This window comes from Neovison vison, chromosome 5, assembly GCF_020171115.1.
Source record: "Neovison vison isolate M4711 chromosome 5, ASM_NN_V1, whole genome shotgun sequence".
Classification (NCBI taxonomy): domain Eukaryota; kingdom Metazoa; phylum Chordata; class Mammalia; order Carnivora; family Mustelidae; genus Neogale; species Neogale vison.
In genome coordinates this window covers 35,619,167-35,638,286 of record NC_058095.1, presented here as the reverse complement: position 1 = coordinate 35,638,286, position 19,120 = coordinate 35,619,167, and the positions used below count along the sequence as shown (strand labels likewise).

Sequence of the window (19,120 nt, the reverse complement as noted above, 5' to 3'; positions counted from 1 at the left end):
ACCGGATCTGTGGGGCAATGACAACTGGGGGGATCTGAGGTCAGAGAACTGGCAAGCGAAGGCTGCACTGTCTTGGATGAAACGTGAGAACTGGCGGGTAATCGAGGCCAAATGCACTGAAAAGGCGGCGGCGACGGGCGCCTTATAGCTGGGAACCCGGAAGCTGGGAACCCGGAAGCTGGACTGAACTGCCCACGCGGCCACTTCCGGTGCGGACAGCTGGCCCCCGCCAAATGTACTTCGGCTTTTTTCGTGTGAACCCTGAGAGCCCGGCTGGCCCGGGCAGGTGTATCTCACATGTACATAACGAGAGCCACAGTAAATTCTATGTCACAAAATAATAATAACAATAAAGACTATTCCTAAACCTATAAAAGCAGTGACTGTAAACAGACAGGACTCATCCTTCTCACTAGGTATGTACATAAATGGTTAATATGGTTCATGTAGCTATTGCTGTATGACAAACGACTAGAAATCGTAATGCTTTAGACCAATAACCACTTTATTCCTCAGGATTCTGGGGATTGGATAGGTGGTGGTTCTGTGATTCTCTCCCGCGCTCATATTCCACCTTCTCAGTTGGCCCAGTGTTGGGCTCAGTTGGGAAAGTGAGAATGGTTGAGTGTCTCTTCCCATGTGGACTTTCACCTTCATATAATGTTGGTGATTGTGACTTAATATAGGGGACCCGGCAGGCAAATATCTATCAAGCATGTATTTCCTGATAGATGAGTTAAAGCAAGTCCCAGAAAGTAACTTAGATTCAAGTGAAAAGAATGAAATCTTGCCATTTGCAACAAGGTGGATCGAACTAGACTGTATTATGCTAAGTAAAGTCAGTCAGTCAGAGAAAGGCAAATACTATATGATTTCACTTATATGTGGAATTTAAGAAACAATTATAATAATTGTAATTATAATACAATTGAAACAATTATAATAATTCCTCCTTTCTGGAGGAAAACCAAAAAAGACTCTTAAATGTAGGGAACAAATGAGGGTTGCTGGAGGTGAGGTAGGTGGGGGGTGAGGTAACTGAGTGATGGACACTGAGGAGGACATTTGATGTAATAAGCACTGGGTGATGTAATAAGCAACCGGTGAATCACTAAATTCTACCCCCAAACTAATACTACACTACATGTGAACTAACTTGAGTTTAAATAAAATCTTGAATGGAAAAAAAAAGAAAGAAAGAAAGAAAGATTCAAGAGGGAAGGCCCTATACAAGAACATTGAGAGATGTGACTGGAAGTTCCACTCACTGAAAAATATTACTGTAATAATTGGCAGTAGTGTATGTTTCAAAGTTATTTGATACAATATTCTGACTAGAAACTATTGTTTTGATTAAGCTGAAGTGGTAGCTTCACCTGAAACCATATGTAGAAATATTACTCTTAATTCATATTCAATTTCTGTGTGTTGTGAAAAAGCTCCATTATACCAAGAAAAAGAAAGGTATAAAGTTATGGCTTTTCAAGAACCATTACATATAGTAAATCAATACTGCTTATTGCTTACAATACAATAATGTTTATCTAGCAATTATAGATTTGCAATACAAATTTGTATTTGTATAATAAGCAAATAAGATTTGAAACAACACTATGAATCAGAAAGTCACAAACTCAGAATGCTCAAATAACAGTAAGATATGAAAGAAGAGTTAACTAAATTGAAGAGTGAAAAAAAAAATTTTTTTAAAGATTTTATTTATTTATTTGAGAGAGAGACAGTGAGAGAGAGCATGAGTGAGGAGAAGGTCAGAGGGAGAAGCAGATTCCCCATGGAGCTGGGAGCCCGATGCGGGACTCGATCCCGGGACCCCGGGATCATGACCTGAGCCGAAGGCAGTCATCCAACCAACTGAGCCACCCAGGCAATTTTTTAAAGAATAATTTTTTTATTATGTTCAGTTAGTCACTGTATAGTACATAATTAGTTTCGATGCAGTGTTCAGTGACTGATTAATCACCACAGCAGGTGCCCTCCTTAATACTCATCACCCTGTTATCCCCCTCTCCCCTCTGAAACCCCCAGATTGTTTCTCCAGGTCCACAGTCTCTCATGGTTTATTTCCCTCTCTGACTTCTCCCTTTGGATTTCCCTCCCCTCCCCTATGGTCCTCCATGCTAGCGCTTATGTTCCACAAATGAAACTTTTAAGTGAAACTTAAAAGTGGTTTCACTCATAAGTGAAGTTATGGTCTCACTCATAAGTAAAACCATACGATAACTGTATTTCTCTGCTTGGCTTACTTCACTTAACATAATCCCCTCCAGTCCATCCATGTCGATGCAAATGGTGGGTACTCATTGTTTCTGATGGCTGAATATTATTCCATTGTGTATATGAACCACATCTTTATCCATTCATCTGTTGAAGGGCATCTCCACTCCTTTCACAGTTTGGCTATTGTGGATGTTGCTGCTATGAACATTGGGGTACACATGCCCCTTCTTTTCACTAAGTATGTATCTTTGGCGTAAATAACTAGTAGTTCAATTACTGGGTCATAGGGTAGCTCTATTCTTAATATCAAGGAACCTCAATACGGTTTTCCATAGTGGCTGTACCAGGTTGCATTCCCACCAACAGTGTAAGAGGGTTACCCTTTCTTTACATCCTCACCGACATTTGTTGTTTCCTGATTTGTTAATTTTTTTCACTCTAACTGATGTAAGGTGATATTTCATAGTGCTTTTGATTTGCATTTCCCTGATGGCTAGTGAAGCTGAGCATTTTCTCATGTGTCTGTTAGCCATTTGCATGTCTTTTTTGGAGAAGTGTCTGTCCATGTCTTCTGCCCAATTTTTGACTGGGTTATTAGTTTTTTGAATGTTGAGTTAAAGAAATTCTTTATAGATCTTGGATATCAGCCTTTTCTCTGTAATGTCATTTGAAATATCTTCTCCCATTCCATGTGCTGCCTCTTAGTTTTGTTGACTATTTCCTTTGCTGTGCAGAAGCTTATTATCTTGATGAAATCCCAAAAGTTCACTTTTGTTTTTGTTTCCCTTGCCTTTGGAGATGTATCTTGAAAGAAGTTACTATAGGCAATGTCAAAGAGGTTACTGCCTGTGTTTTCCTCTAGGATTTTGACGGATTCCTGTATCACATTGAGGTCTTTCATCCATTTTGAGTTTAGAAGATTGAGAACTATTTTTTCAAAAATTGGTAATGTACAATGTACACCTGGGTGGATCAGTGGGTTATGCGTCCGACTCTCAATTTCAGCTTAGGTCACAATCTCAGAGTCCTGAGATCGAGCCCTGCATCAGGCTTCATGCTCAGTGGGGAGTATGCTTGCGACTCTCTCTCTCCCTCTCTCTCTCTGCCCTCTTCCCCACTCTCTCTCTCTCTCTCTAAAATAAATAAATAAATACTTTTTAAAATTGGTAATGTACAAAGTGAAATCATAATGAAAGACCATTACATATTTCCTAGAATGGCTAAAATTAAAAAGACTGATAAAAAGCCAACTGTTGGTGACGAAGTAGAACTAGAAATTTCATACACTACTGGTAGGACTGTAAAAATAAGATAACCACTTCGAAAAACATACACCTAACATGTGATTCAGTCACTCTACTCACAGGTATTGGTCCCAAAGGGGAAAAAAGCATAAGTTTATACAAATACTTGAAAATTATGTTCATAGCAGCACTATTTGTAAAAGCCAAAGTCTATAAAACAACTGAAATATCCATCAACAGGTGAATGGGCAATCAATATTCATGATATGATACTAGTCAGCAATAAAAATAAATTATTGATAAATGCAACAACATGGATGAATCTCAAAATAAATATGCTACATAACAGAAGCCTGACCAAAGATGCTATATGATTCCATTTACATAAACATCATAGAAAATGCAAACTAACCTATTGTGATCACTAGTCATCTAAAGAAAAGGAGCTGAGAGGGAAGAGTTATAAAGGAACACAAGGAATATTTTGGGGGTGATGGTTTCCATAGGTGTATACATATGTCAAACACAAAATTGTACACTTTATATATAGCCTATTTTATGCCAACTATACTTCAATAAAGCCATTAAAAGCATGTTCATACAGGTTTTTTGGTATTATTTATGATTCTAAATGGGGATTATGTCAGTATATCAGGAAGCTGTGTTAATAAATGAAATTGACAGTATTTTAATTTTTTGTGCTACAACCCAACAGCAATTGAATACAAAGTACTCTAACTCAACTGAAGAGAGAAAACCAGGAGGAACCAGGTTCTTTATGGCTCGGTCTGATCATGTGTTAAGGCATGTTTAGGCATACAATGTACTTAGAACTTGTTTCTATACGGTCTTTGTCCATTTTGCTCTTTTCTCCCTAATTTAACTGTTTCGACACTTCTTTACACACCCGTTACAAAAAAGTATCTTCACTTCCTTTTTCAGTAAAATTTCTTATTACTAGTGTTTTTTTTAATTAGTATTAACATTTCTTTTCTCTTTTTTTTTTTTTTTTTTTTAAAGATCTCATTCATTTACTTGACAGAGACAGATCACAAGCAGGCAGAGAGGCAGGCAGAGAGAGAGAGGAGGAAGCAGGCTCCCTGCTGAGCAGAGAGCCCGACGCGGGACTCGATCCCAGGACCCTGAGATCATGACCCGAGCCGAAGGCAGCGGCTTAACCCACTGAGCCACCCAGGCGCCCAGTATTAACATTTCTATTTAAAATTTCTAACTTTTAATGAGTATTATTGCTCTGATTACAACACAGCAGAAATTTCCTCCATACTTGTTTTCCCCATAAAATCTGTTTTAGTTTGGAATTTTACTGAATAGAATTGTGCTGCTCCTCCCAATACACTCTGTATAGTCTGCACCCTGCTCCCTGCCGTGGGAGACTGACCCATACAGTATGGATTGCTTCAGCAGGCTCTCAGAACCTTCAGAACTCGGCCTCTGGCTTCTGGCTAGGTTCAGCCTGAGGGAGCCATTTAGAGAAATGAAAGTATATAGTTGCCATGCCCCTCAGTGCTCCGCTGTGAGGTTATTACAGGTAAACCAAATCCTTACACCAGAGTTTCTGTATGTGAACCTTTTGATAGGGCTCCCTTCACAGTTTCTGCTAATGGCTCTCTTCCCTTGCCTAGAAATGGTAAAAAGTCTCAGCTCCCACATGTTTGACTTGAACTTTCCTCAAATTACTCAGTTTGAGTATTCATATGTTTCCAGGTTTTCAGGGATACATGTAGCATATAATAGCAAGTAAGGAAGTTCTTTTAAAAACTAAGCAAACATTCCTTTGGTTTGGTCACTTATATGCAAACATTTTGGTGGGCCTTTTGAGATTTGCACCAATTTCAGGATCACAAGGAAATACACAGTAATGTCTGTAAATATGACTTTAAAACACATCACTTAGGAGTGTCCATAGTTCAGATACTATTTTTTAAAATAAACACATTTTTCAAGCTTTCCGTGGTTAAAATATTACATAATAATGTGTGTCTCAGTTTACAGATTTGTCCAGCATGTGTTTTAAAACTTTTTAAGTGTAACTCAAGTGTGTAATATTCTGGCTCTCTGCCTTCCCCCTATAGGAAAATTAAAAATTTGCTTTAAGTGAGAAAGTGAATACAGTAAATGCTGCATGATTAACATTCATGCTAGTGACGTTCGTTTACTAAAGGCAGTGCAACATTTCAAGATCTATAAAGTGTATCTCTAAGCCACAAGAGAGAAAGTACTTAAGTAGTAATAGTAAAGTCATCTTGTTTCCTTAAGATTTCATTACATCCACAATCAGATGAACAGGGCATACTCTAGATATAAAGTCCAGAACCCCGTGAGCAATCCATGATACTGGATACCCTACTATGCTGATCCATTGCATTAAAAACCTTTATGCCAATGTGGCAGCTCTGATAAATGGTATGACAAAGATGTAAAAGACCATTCTTTGAAAACAAGAAAGAGAGCCACAGAGCCAAACAGAGAGCCAGAAGAAAATGCAGAACACCCAAAGGAGTGAAAAATACCAGAGATGGGCAAGTGAAAGACTTGGTCCTTGAAGGAAGGCCAAGGAACTGTTTGGAAAGCTCATATATTAAAGCACACAAAACTGGAAGAACATCTTAAATCTCTCATGTCTGCAGAAGTAAAACCAGCCCAAAATGTGATTTCATCAGACCACATGAACACAACAGGATGAAAATTAGTCAAAACTCAAAATACATGCTATCATATGTAACATCATCTGTGACATTTCACCACAAAAAGAAACACTGCATACCTATAATCCCAAGCAATCATCTTCCTAGTTTTAATTAACAGAACTTTTATTTACTTTATACACAACTTGAAATAAAGTCTATTCAGTAACACTTCAGGACAGTGAAACAATGCTTAACCTCTACCTAAATAACTACTGCTTTCAGGCAGTGGCTACTAAATACCAGACCCATGGAATTCTGCCAATCCAAGTTCTGCAACAAAACTGCAAAAAATAAATACTGTGAACTAACTGTATTGTATTTAATGAATAGTCCTTAATTTTTAAATTAAGACTTTATTCTTATTTAGCTCTTAAACTTACTTTCTTTTTCAAGGTAAATTTAAGATGAAAACAGATATTTATTTGAATATTAGTAGGGAACCTGCCCTGTCTTGAAATTACTTCATTTCTTACAAAGGTTGCCACTGAACTTCATTAAATAAGAGCGTTCCTTGGCCTTGGCAACTGCAATACAATGTGGTTCAAGATTCTGCCCAATACGGGTGCCATGGTTGTGTCTTGTTCATTCTGGGCACAGCCATTATGCACATCCACAGGTTCACTGAGGGGGGCAAGGAAGAAAGGGCTGTCCATTATTCATATTACTGGAGTCTAAAAGAAAGACACAGGAGCTCTCTGGAGTTCATCTTACTATGTGTCAAAAGACTTAGAGAACATCAGTTAAGGAAGCATTTTGCTGATTAATGAAAAATAAGTCTTTTATGCTCATCTACCCCTTCTAGAAGGTTATACAATACTGCAGTGCATAATAAAGAAAAAACAAAAACAATTTTTAAGTGTTTCTTAAATTACTCTCTCTCTCAAATAAATAAATAAAATCTTTAAAAAAAAAAAAAAGGGACGCCTGGGTGGCGCAGTTGGTTGGACGACTGCCTTCGGCTCAGGGCATGATCCTGGAGTCCCGGGATCGAGTCCCACATTGGGCTCCCAGCTCCATGGGGAGTCTGCTTCGCTCTCTGACCTTCTCCTCGCTCATGCTCTCCCTCACTGTCTCTCTCTCTCAAATAAATAAATAAAATCTTTAAAAAAAAAAAAAAGTGTTTCTTAAATTAACTAGTTCTATTTCCCAATGCCTGTGTCCTTTTTATACTACTGCTATCATGCAAAGGAGATTCCCTTTGCGTTTACTAAACATTGTGTTCACATGAAGAAGAAACAATCAGGGAAGTCCCTTCACACTCTGAAAAATTCCAGGTAAGTAGCTGCAAAACAGTATGCATCACACTGCTTAAAACAATAAAAGTAAAATCAACAACAAAAGTATATTCCATTTCTACAGAAATACTGAGACAAAATATACACAAAACAAAAAGTCTCCTAAGAAGTTACTGTTTAAATAAGTGTATAAATATAACTTAATTGCTACATTTTAAAATAATTCTTTATTAACTCTAAAAATAACTGCCGAAAACAGGAAAGTAAGTTTAATACATGAACAAGAAGTTAGAGTACTCTAAATGCAAAGGCATGTTCCATCTACAGACTTGGAAAATGGGAAAAGGCCTGGGTCCACAACTAACTGTGACTGAATCTCACTTAATTTTAGTTTCCTCATGTATAAAGTGAGGATAATACAATCTCCTTCAGAGGCTTGTTTTAAGATTAAATGATGTTACATAGTGGAAAATATTTAATAGACCTGATACATAGTAGGCATTCAACATTTGCTTTCCATTCCCCAGTGCTATATTAGCACAGTCAATAAGCATATGCCTCATAAAAATTTTGGGTTATAACTTTTTTAAAATCCCAGAATCTGGGAAACAGATTCTAAAAGAATTGACCTATAACTAGATTTCTCTGTTATTATATTCAGCTTTGGAGTTATTAAAAAGTGTCTAGTCTATTCAATATCACCATCTGCTAACCTACTGCCCACTTAGAATAACTCTTAAAATATACACATACTTTGGCGCCTGGGTGGCTCAGTCATTAAGTGTCTGCCCTCAGCTCAGGTCATGATCCCAGGGTCCTGGGATGGAACCCCGCCATCAGGCTCCCTGTTCTGCATGAAGCCTGCTTCTCCCTCTCCCACTCCCCTGCTTGTGTTCCCTCTCTCACTGTATTTCTCTCTGTCAAATAAATAAATAAAATCTTTAATATACAAATACACACACAAACACACACACCTGCAAAGCACTAGCTCAGATTAGAGAAAATTGTATTCACCAACAATCATAGCACTTGCAAGAAACATAATCCTGGGGCACCTGGGTGGCTCAGTGTTTAAAGCCTCTGCCTTTGGCTTAGGTCATGATCCCAGGGTCCTGGGATCGAGCCCCATATGGGGCTCTCTGCTCCGCGGAGAGCTTGCTTCCTCCTCTCTCTCTCTCTCTCTCTCTCTGCCTGCCTCTCTGCCTACTTGTGATCTCTGTCAAATAAATAAATAAAATCTTAAAAAAAAAAAAAAGAAACACAATCCTACATAAAACGTCCTTCTTGAGACTATAAACATTCTGACAAAGATACTACACACACAAGTTGTTTATTGTAATCAGATCAGCAAATAAATAAGTGAAAACAAAATGGGTATTTCCTGCCATTGTCTTCCATTGGAAAGAAAGGTATAAAACAAGAGAGAAAAAAGACAGCACACAGGCAAGAGAGAGCTTATATCCAGTAACAACAGGATATATCATGCTCGAAGTTACGGTCCATGAAATGACTTATGAACTTAATTCAAAACTATCTTTACATTTATTCTTCAATAATCACTCTTAAAACAACGCAGCAAATGATACAAACATATAAAAGTCTCTTACTAGAATGATTCCTCTACCATGAAATAATTTCAGGAGCAGAAACGAGAGGAGGAAAATAAATATCTACAACAGACTTTTTCTAATAGGCAAATGCTATTGTAATTAAGACTAAATTCACTGTCCCTATGGTGATTAGTTTTATATGTCAATAGGACTAGGCCACAATAACCAGATTTGGTCAAATATTATTCTAGATGTTTCCGAGAAAGTAGTTTTTACACAAGATTAATATTTAAATCGGTAAAGTTTGAGTTAAGCAGATTATGTTCTATAATCTGAGTGTGCCTCATCCAATCAGTTGAAAGCCTTAACAGGAAAAAGCACTGACCTCCTTGGAGGAAGAGACAATTCCATCTTTGGACTGGGACTGCAACTCTTCCCTCAGTGTCTAGATTTGGACTTGCCAGTCTTCACAGTCATGTGAGCCAATTTCTTAAAATCTCAAACTCAACCTCCCTCTCCCTCTCCCTCTCTTTCTCTCCATACAACTACACACATATATACCCCACATCATACTGGTTTTGTTTCTTTGGAGAAACCTAACTAATATGACCCCCATACCATTAAATGCATCCCTCAACAAATGATCCCATCACCAACTGCATATAATCACCTTACCCTTCCTTTTTGCCTTATTTTATAAAGTGATACCTCAATAAATGAATCTTGTAAAAACAAAAGCAATCTCCTTCATCATACTAACGTTAGCAGGGTTAATAAGGAGTAGAAAACCTTTCAAAAATTGCAAACCCAACTCAGCAGGTAGGTGAATGCCTTCCACGAACGCATCTTTTCATGGGGCTTCCACAGGTCTACATGCCCTGAACTACAGAGGGCTAAACATCAGGAAAACAGAAGTCAACAAAGCGGCTTTACCATAGCGGCCAACCCTCTTTGTAGCTCCCACTCTTGTTCAGCGCCTCTGTAAACACATCAGTTCCCTAATTCTCATGCTCTCATGTACTGAGTCCCTCTAGTGAGATTATCACTTCACTTTTCGCTCTTTTCAACTCCAGAATTTCCGTTAGGTTTTCTATAATTTCTAACTCCTTATTGAGGTGCTCTATTTGTTGAGTCACTGCTACCACACTTTCTTTAATTTTAGAAACACGACTTATTTACTTCTTAAAACATATTTTAAATCCTTATCTGTAAAATTTAACATCCAGAGACTAGCAGAACAGTTCCTACTGCCTCCCTTTTTTTTTCCGCAATGTGACATACTTTCTTGTTTCTTGGAATGTGTCCTAACTTTATGTTGAAAACTCAACATTAAAATTATACAAATATATTACAGTATAACAACTCTGTAAATCTGTCTCCCTCTACAATGTGTAGTTACTAATATCTCTGCTCAGTTTTACTTTTCTTTAATTCTTATTATTTTAAAGCCTGGTTTCCTTGGGTTGCCCCAAGTCTATGTAGCTCAGTGGTTAGTCAATGATTCAACAGAGAATTTACTCAAATACTCAATAAAGGTAGTCATCCTTTCCAAAAGGATCTGTGTGTGGGTACTGCAGCACATTAAACATTCAGAACAGTTTCAAGGCTCCTCAGATTTTAGTTTGGTCTCCATAAAAGTTACTATGATAAAAAACACATAAACCTTAAAAAAAAAAAAACTTAATGATGCTAATCTTTTATTTCAAGACTGAATTCTAATCTATTGCTTGTTTTCTTTTGTCTCCTGCTATCACCGTGCATATGAGAAAACAGTAAACAGTAAACAGAAATCACAAGACCAGAGCCACAGAAAACCCTAAATATGCTTTTAATTCTTTTCTCTTCTTTCTTATAAGAGCGTTGTCTTACAGTAACAAGGATTTTAAGATACCAAAATTCACCCTCTGAAATAACAATACAAATTTTTAAGTGGTTCAAAGAATTTTTTTAATTTCCTTACCCAGAAGATCCAGTGCTCTTACAAACACCAAGGAGGGGCCTTTTTTCAGCAAAGTTGTCACACTTTTGAGTACCTGAAAAGGAACATAAAAGGTAAAATAAAACTTTGAGAGGATTCTTTTACACTTTCCATTATTTTCATGCTCTCAAAATATAGGCAGCTAAAAAGATAGCAAAACATTCATGACAAATTGACATAATACACTTGATTGAACAAAAATAGAATAGCTATAAATAAAAATATAACTATTTTTAAAATTGAACCAGCATTTAAAATATCTTTTTTAAAAAGTTGGCACCAACTTCAATCTTATACACATGCTCCATGAGATCAAAAACCACCCTGAACTCCACCAACTAATTACCTAAGACTAGTATAATTTTCATGTCAAAAGTAATTAACGAGAGGTAAGGACAGAAAAATTATAAAATTATAGGCCATTATCAATATACATAAATGCAAAAATCCTTTTAAAAATAGTAAACTGGATAGCAATATATTAGAAAAAAAATAAAATCTCATAACAAAGTTGGATTACCCAACTAATAATTTCACATTACAAAAACTATTAATGTAATATTAATGTAATTCATTATATTAGCATTTCAACAAATGCCAAAAAAGCATTTGATTCTACATCTAGTCATGATAAGAACAAAAGAAAACAACAAAAATAAGTTTTCTTTTCCCAATGATTATTTACAAAATATTGTATAACAAAATCATAGATAATGCTTTAGATCATTCCCATGAAAATGAGTAATAACACAAGGATACCCAATTAACTGTTCCTATTCAACCCTGTACTCAAAGCCCTAGACAGGATAATGACAATAATTGAACTCAACAATATTACTGGATATAAAACCAATGTAAAATAGCAGCAACAAGCAGAAGAATAGTCAGGAAATACAAAAAGGCTCAGAACCACATAAAAAGGTGCTCAACGTCACACATGAAAGAAATTCCATTTAAAACTATATTGAGGGTGCCTGGGTGGCTCAGTGGGTTAAGCCGCTGCCTTCGGCTCAGGTCATGATCTCAGGGTCCTGGGATCGAGTCCCGCATCGGGCTCTCTGCTCAGCAGGGAGCCTGCTTCCCTCTCTCTCTCTGCCTGCCTCTCCATCTACTTGTGATTTCTGTCAAATAAATATATAAAATCTTAAAAAAAAAAAACTATATTGAAAAATTATATTGAAATTTGCTAATTTTGAAGAAGTGAAAATAATACTATGGTTATAATTTTAAGATTCTTTATCTTTTGGAAATAAATAATAAAATATTAACCAAGAGGCTGGTACAGTATCTGGAAGGGGATAGTTCATAATATTTTGGAAGAAGGAGAATAGATGCTAATGAATTAAAAGTAGCCATAAAATGATGGGTAATAGGTTCTTAAAGATTGTTATACTATTTTTACTACTTTTAAGTAGTTAGAAACTTTCCATTAAAAAACTTTTAATTCTACTAATATACATTGACCTTCACATAAGACCTTCTCAAAAAAATCCAAAAGTCCTGTAAAATTACCTGGCCATATCAATCAAAATTCTAAATGCAAATAGCCTTTAACAGAGAAATATCACTGCTAAGACTTCACCCTACATATATAATTAGCCATGAGAAAAATAATTTGAATACAAAATTATTCACTATAGCACTGTTTGTAACAGCAGAAGACTACTAAGTTCCAAATATATAATGAAGTATTTCCCATAGCTGTAAAAAAAATGTATACTCTATGGAAATATTAAATGAAAGCTAAAATATAAAGTGGAAACATATATATATATACACACACACACACACAAATAGAAAAATACAGAATACTAACCCATCTTTTGTATAACTTGGAGAAAGAAAGACTTATTTGCATATATACATACCTACACACACTCTCTAAGGATACATAAAAAATCCTAACTAATGGTGACCTATGGGAGGGAAAATGGAAAATGCAAAAGACAGGGAACAAAACTAGGGAAAAAAGCTTTCACTGTCCATATACTTTGTATGTTCTAGTTTTCAAACCATACAAATATATTAATTCCTCCCGAAATTTTGCTTTGTTTTTATTTTTTTATTTTTATTTTATTTTATTTTTTTTAAAGATCCTATTTATTTATTTGATAGAGAGAGATCACAAGCAGGAAGAGAGGCAGGCAGAGAGAGAGAAGGAAGCAGGCTCCAGGCTGAGCAGAGAACCCGATGCGGGGCTCGATCCCAGGACCCTGGGATCATGACCTGAGCCGAAGGCAGCGGCTTAACCCACTGAGCCACCCAGGCACCCCTTTGCTTTGTTTTTAAATAAGGAGACAAATTCCAAAAGAGACAAGTAAATGGTTTCATCTTCTGAGACAAACTGGTAGACTGAAGACATGCATTTCATTTTATCCCTTCTGAAAATTCCAGTTCTAACTGGAATTAAATCAAACATTACATACAGTAAATCAAACAGTGTTGAAAACTATATAATAATGCCCACAAATTTTGGAAACAGATAATTGATGACTAACTTAGCAGCCCTAAGTAAAAGTTCAAGCTCGTCATGGGGGAAAAAAAAAATCTGAGACTCAAACAATTTGATACCTGATTATGTTGGGTATACCTGAGATTTATCCTTATACAATTAGGAGATTGTAAAAGAGCTTGTGAGCTTTCTCTGGAGAATTTAACAAGTCAGTCCATGAAGACAGACCAAAAGACACTGTCAATCAGAAAGTTCCAACAAAGAGTACAACCAAAGCACCAAACAGTAAATTAAAAATTGACAAACACAACACAGAACTTTTGATCAGGTTTTTAGTTTGCCACTCACAAATATGTGCAGACAATGAAAACAACCATCTGCAAGTGTCTAACTCTAGACAGGAAGAAAGACATCAAAAATTACATATATATCTATATATATATAATCACTTCACTAATAATTTATAAGATACAAGAGAAGATATTGTAGTCATGGAATAATATAAGAATGCAATGAAAAATGGACTCTTGGAGAATAAAAGGAGCTCCAAGAAATTAAAAAAACCAAGATAGATTATTTAATAAACTCAACACAAGGAGCAAAGGTAAAATTGAGAAAAATTTCTCGGCAAAAATGTAAAAACTAGAGAAAACAGCATTAATATAAACACACATACACATAAAATGTTAAAGGAACAGTCCAAAGTCAAATTCTAGTCAAAAGTCCAATTTATAGGGGCGCCTGGGTGGCTCAGTAGGTCGAAGCCTCTGCCTTCAGCTCAGGTCATGATCCCAAGGTCCTGGGATCGAGCCCCACATTGGGCTCTCTGCTCAGCAGGGAGCCTGCTTCCTCCTCTCTCTGACTGCCTCTCTGCCTACTTGTAATCTCTGTCTGTCAAATAAATAAATAAAATCTTTAAAAAAAAAAAAAAGTCCAAAACTTTTTCCCAGAACAAAAGAATATGATTTTATAAGCTCTCTGAAGGTCTGGAACAATAGATTCAACAAACAACATCAATGCGCATCATTTCATGATAGTGGTAACAAGAAGTTTCTACAAGCCTCCACGGAGAAAAAAACGGGCTATTTACAGAATCAGGAACTCCAATGGCTGCTTTAGATATTACATAATATCACAAAACCCTACAGCTAACACCATATAGACTAAATGCCCTCCCCCTGAGGTCAAGAACAAGGCAAGAATATCCACTCTCATCACTGCTATTTAACATACAATTGGAAGTTCTAGCCAAAGCAATAAGACAAGAAAGAAAGAAAAAAGGCATGCAGATAAGAAAGGCAGAAATAAAATCCATGGGTGCTGATAAGATGACTAATACACAGAATCAACAACCACAAAAACAAACAAACAACAACAAAAAAAACCCTAACACTAATAAGTGAGTTAATCCAGCAAGGTCACAGGAGACAAAATCAACAAACAAAAATCAAATGTGTTTCCTTTTTAAGATTTTATTTATTTATTTGAGAGAGAGAGACAGAGAATAGGAGGAGTGGGTGGAGAGAGGCAAATGGAGAGGGAGAAGCAGATTCCCCACTGACCAGGGGAGTCAAAGACACAAGGCCTGATCCCAGAACCCTGAGATCATAACTTGAGCTGAAGGCAGATGCCTAACTGACTGAGCCACCCAGATTCCCCCCAAATCAAATGTATTTCTATATACTAGTAATGGATTAACTAGTAATGAGATTAACAGTACAATAACAATTTGTAGACCTGAAATTAACATTACACTGTTATTATACCAACTGGAATTAAACTTTTTTTAAAAAGTAAAATAACACTTATAATTGTTCAAAAGAAAATTAAATTAATAAATCTAACAAAACACATGTAGGATTTATATACTGAAAACTGCAAAATGCTGATAAAAGAAATGAAAGATAATCCAAATACATGGAAATATATAATTGATATGATAGACAGATTAAGGGAACAGAAGAGTACAAACAGACCCACACAAATATGGCCAACTAATTTTTATAAAGGTATAATAGCAATTAAACAGAGAAGAACAGTCTTTTCAACAAGTAGTCCTGGAGCAACTGGACAGGCACAGGAAAAAAATAAAACTGGACCTCAAACTGGACCTTTATCCAAAATTAACTCAAAACAGATCACAAATTTATATGTAAAACTATGTAACTTTCAGAAGAAAATCTGCAGAACTTAGAGTTTGATGAAGAAGTCTCAGACATACACAGCATCAAAAAGTATGATGCATAGGACCAAAAAAAAAATTTTTTTAGAACAAGCAAAAAAATTAATAAGAAAACAAAAAACAAGCTACACATTGGGGAAAAAAATACTTAGAAAACCCATGTCTGACAAAAAAAGTCATACCCACAAAATACTAACTCAAACTCAACACTGAAAAAAAAAATACAATCCAATTAGAAACTAGGCAAAAGAAATAAAAAGATATTACACTGGAAAGAAGATATGAATGGCAAATAAAACAAAGAAAAGATTCTCAACATTATCAGCCATCAAGAAAATTGAAATTAAGACCAAAATGACATATAATTACATAGCGATTAGAATAACTAAAACAGAAAATCATGGTAATAACAAGCATTGGTGAGGACGCAAAGAAACTAAATCTTTTGTGCATTCTTGGAAATGAAAAATAGTACAACCCCTCTTGAAAAAAGTTTGATGTTTTCTTTAAAAACAGCAAAAGAGGCACATGGGTGGCTCAGCTGGTTAAGTGTCTGCCTTTGGCTCAGGTCATGATCCCAGGTCCTGGAATGGAGCCCTGCATTGGGCTCCCTGTTCAGCAGGGAGCTGGCTTCTTCCTCTCCCTTTCCCCCTCCTCCCCACTCATTCTTTCTCTCTCACTCAAATAAATAAATAATCTTAAAAAAAAAAAAAAAAAGAGTAACAATAACTTATACTTCCCATACATCCCAGCAATCACAGTACTGGGCATTTATCCCAAAGAACTAAAAAATTATGTCCAGACAAACCAGTACACAAAGTTTTACAGTACTTTTATTCGAAACAGCCGGAAAGGGAAATCATCCTAGATGTCATACAACAGATGAATATCTCTATACCATGTAATACTAATCAATACACAAGTAGAACTGTTCATATGTTAAACAACTTGGATATACCTCAAGAACATCGTGCTAAATGGAAAAGCCAATCTCAAAACTTTACATACTGTGTAATTCCAGTTATGTAATTCTAGTTATTGTCCACCAATGTCGTTTCTTGGTTTATATATTATTCTGTACTTATATATGAGGTAACCATGAAGAAATACTAGGATAAGGGTATGCAATACCCCTTTCTGGTATTTTTGTAACTTCCTAAAATATCTAGTATTTCAGAAAACTTGCTAGGATTAGTTTATAAATGTTTTCCTATAAATATTAAAAATTTGGGTTTTACTCTTTAAAAAGGTATGTATATCAGGGCGCCTGGGTGGTTCAGTCGGTTAAGCGGCTGTCTTCAGCTCAGGTCATAATCCCAAGGTCCTGGGATCCAGCCCTGCATCAGGCTCTCCGCTCATCAGGGAGTCTGCTTTCCTGCCCCCTGCCTGCCTCTCTGCCTACTTGTGATCTCTCTCTCTCTGCCAAATAAATAAATAAAATCTTTAAAAAAAAAAAAAAGGTATGTATATAAAAGAATGAAAAAACAAGCCACAGGAGACATCTTTGCAAAAGACACATCTGATAAAGGACAGTTATTAAAAACATACAAAGAACTTAACACTGAACAATAAGAAAGTGAAGAACCCAAATCAAAAAATGGAAAAAAGATCTGAACAGACTCCTAACCAAAGATGATATACAGATGGCAAACAGGCATATGAAAAAATGCTCCACATCATATGTCATCAAGGAAGTTAAAATTAAAACAACGAAATATCACTACACACCTATTAGAATGGCCAAGATCCATAACAATGACCATAACAAATGTTGGCAAAGATTTGGAGAACAGGAACTCTTATTCCTTGCTAGTAGGAATGCAAAATAGTACAGCCACATTGGAAAACAGTTTGGCAGTTTCTTACAAAACTAAAGATACTCATAGCACCCAATCCAGTAATCACACTCCTTGGTATTTACCCAAAGTTCTTGAAAGCTTTGTCCACACAAAAACTTGCACACATGTTTGTAGCATTTTTTTAAAGATTTTACTTATTTATTTGACAGACAGAGAACACAAGTTAAGCAAAGCAGCAGACAGAATGAGAGAGAAGCAGGCTCTCCGCTGAGCAGAGAGCCCAATGCGGGGCTCAATCCCAGGACCCTAGAATCATGACCTGAGCTGAAGGCAGCCGCTTAACTAACTGAGCCACCTAGGCACCCCTGTCCGTAGCATTTTTATTCTAGTTGCCAAAACTCAGAAGCAATTAGGACATCCTTCAGTAGGTGAATGGATAAGCTGTGATATATCCAGACAATGGAATATTACTCAGGACTAAAATGAAATGAACTATCAATCCATGAAAACAACATGGGGGAAAATTAAATTTGCCACTGAGTGAAAGAAGTCAACCTGAAAAAGCTACCTACTATGTGACCATCATATGACATTCTGGAAAAGGCAAAACTATGGAGACAATATGAGAATGACGCACTACCTACTGCACTAACCAGGCACCTAAAACGATGGAGACAATAAAAAGATCAGTTGTTATCAGGGGTTTAGAGGAAAGAGAGATTAATTCATAGAGCACAAATGATGTTTAAGGCAGTGACACTATTCTGTATAATATTACAATGATGGGTATATGGCATTACTTATTTGTCAAAACCCATAGAATATATAACACCAACAGGGAATTGTAATATAATCTATAGACTTTGGGTGGTAATGATATATCAATTTAGGTGTCAACATGGAAAGACGTGGATAGTGGGAGAATTGAAGGGTAGGCAGGGGGTACACAGGAACCCTCTGTGCTTTCCATCCAATTCTGTTATACAAACAAAACTGCTCTCAAAATATTAATTTTTAAAAAAAGATGTACCAAGCTCTTAAATACTCATGTTCATTGCAGCATTATTCACAATAACCAAAAGGTGAAAGCAACCCAAAGGTCCATCAATGGATTGAATGGATAATGAAAATGTGCTATATACACACAATGAAATATTATCCAGCTTTTAAAAAGAAGGAAATCCTGTTATATGCTACATATGGATAAATCTTGAGGACATCATGCTAAGTGAAATATGCCAGTCACAAAAAGATTACTCAACTTACACGAAACATCTAAAGTAGTTAAACTCATAGAAACAGAAAGTCTAATGTGGTTACCATGGGCTGGGCCTGGGCCAGGGAGAGATGGAGAGCTGTTACACAATGGATACAGAGATTCAATTTCACAAGTTGAAAAAAGTTCTAGAGATCTATGTACGTACTTAACACTAATGAACCAAATGGTGATCTAAAGATGGTAAACCTCACATGATTTTTACTACAGCTAAAAACTTTGAAAAAGGTAGAACTAAGTTGTGCACATATATGGGTACACCAGTGCAAGCATGCACATTGATGTGTATACATACACATACAGATATTCAGTTACATTACACACTAACCTCATAAACAGCAATTTCAAAATTTGGGATATACCTCTTAGGGGATTAGGATAAAGATATTTAGAAGAGGTAGCCAGGAAACTTCAGCATGCTATTAACAATGTCTCATTTTTTCACTGGCTGATAAAAA

The 19,120-nt window shown here is 36.2% G+C and overlaps 1 protein-coding gene across 8 annotated transcripts in view; it reads right to left on the bottom strand.

The window, feature by feature from the left end:
* The window catches only part of BCAS3 (BCAS3 microtubule associated cell migration factor), a 588,867-nt gene that overhangs the window by 485,234 nt on the left and 84,513 nt on the right, over positions 1 to 19,120 (bottom strand). For all 8 annotated transcript variants that reach the window (XM_044248512.1, XM_044248515.1, XM_044248514.1 and 5 more), the window contains exon 7: positions 10,936 to 11,008. In XM_044248512.1, coding sequence (XP_044104447.1) covers positions 10,936 to 11,008 — 73 coding nt within the window. The remainder of the gene's footprint in view (positions 1 to 10,935; positions 11,009 to 19,120) is intronic.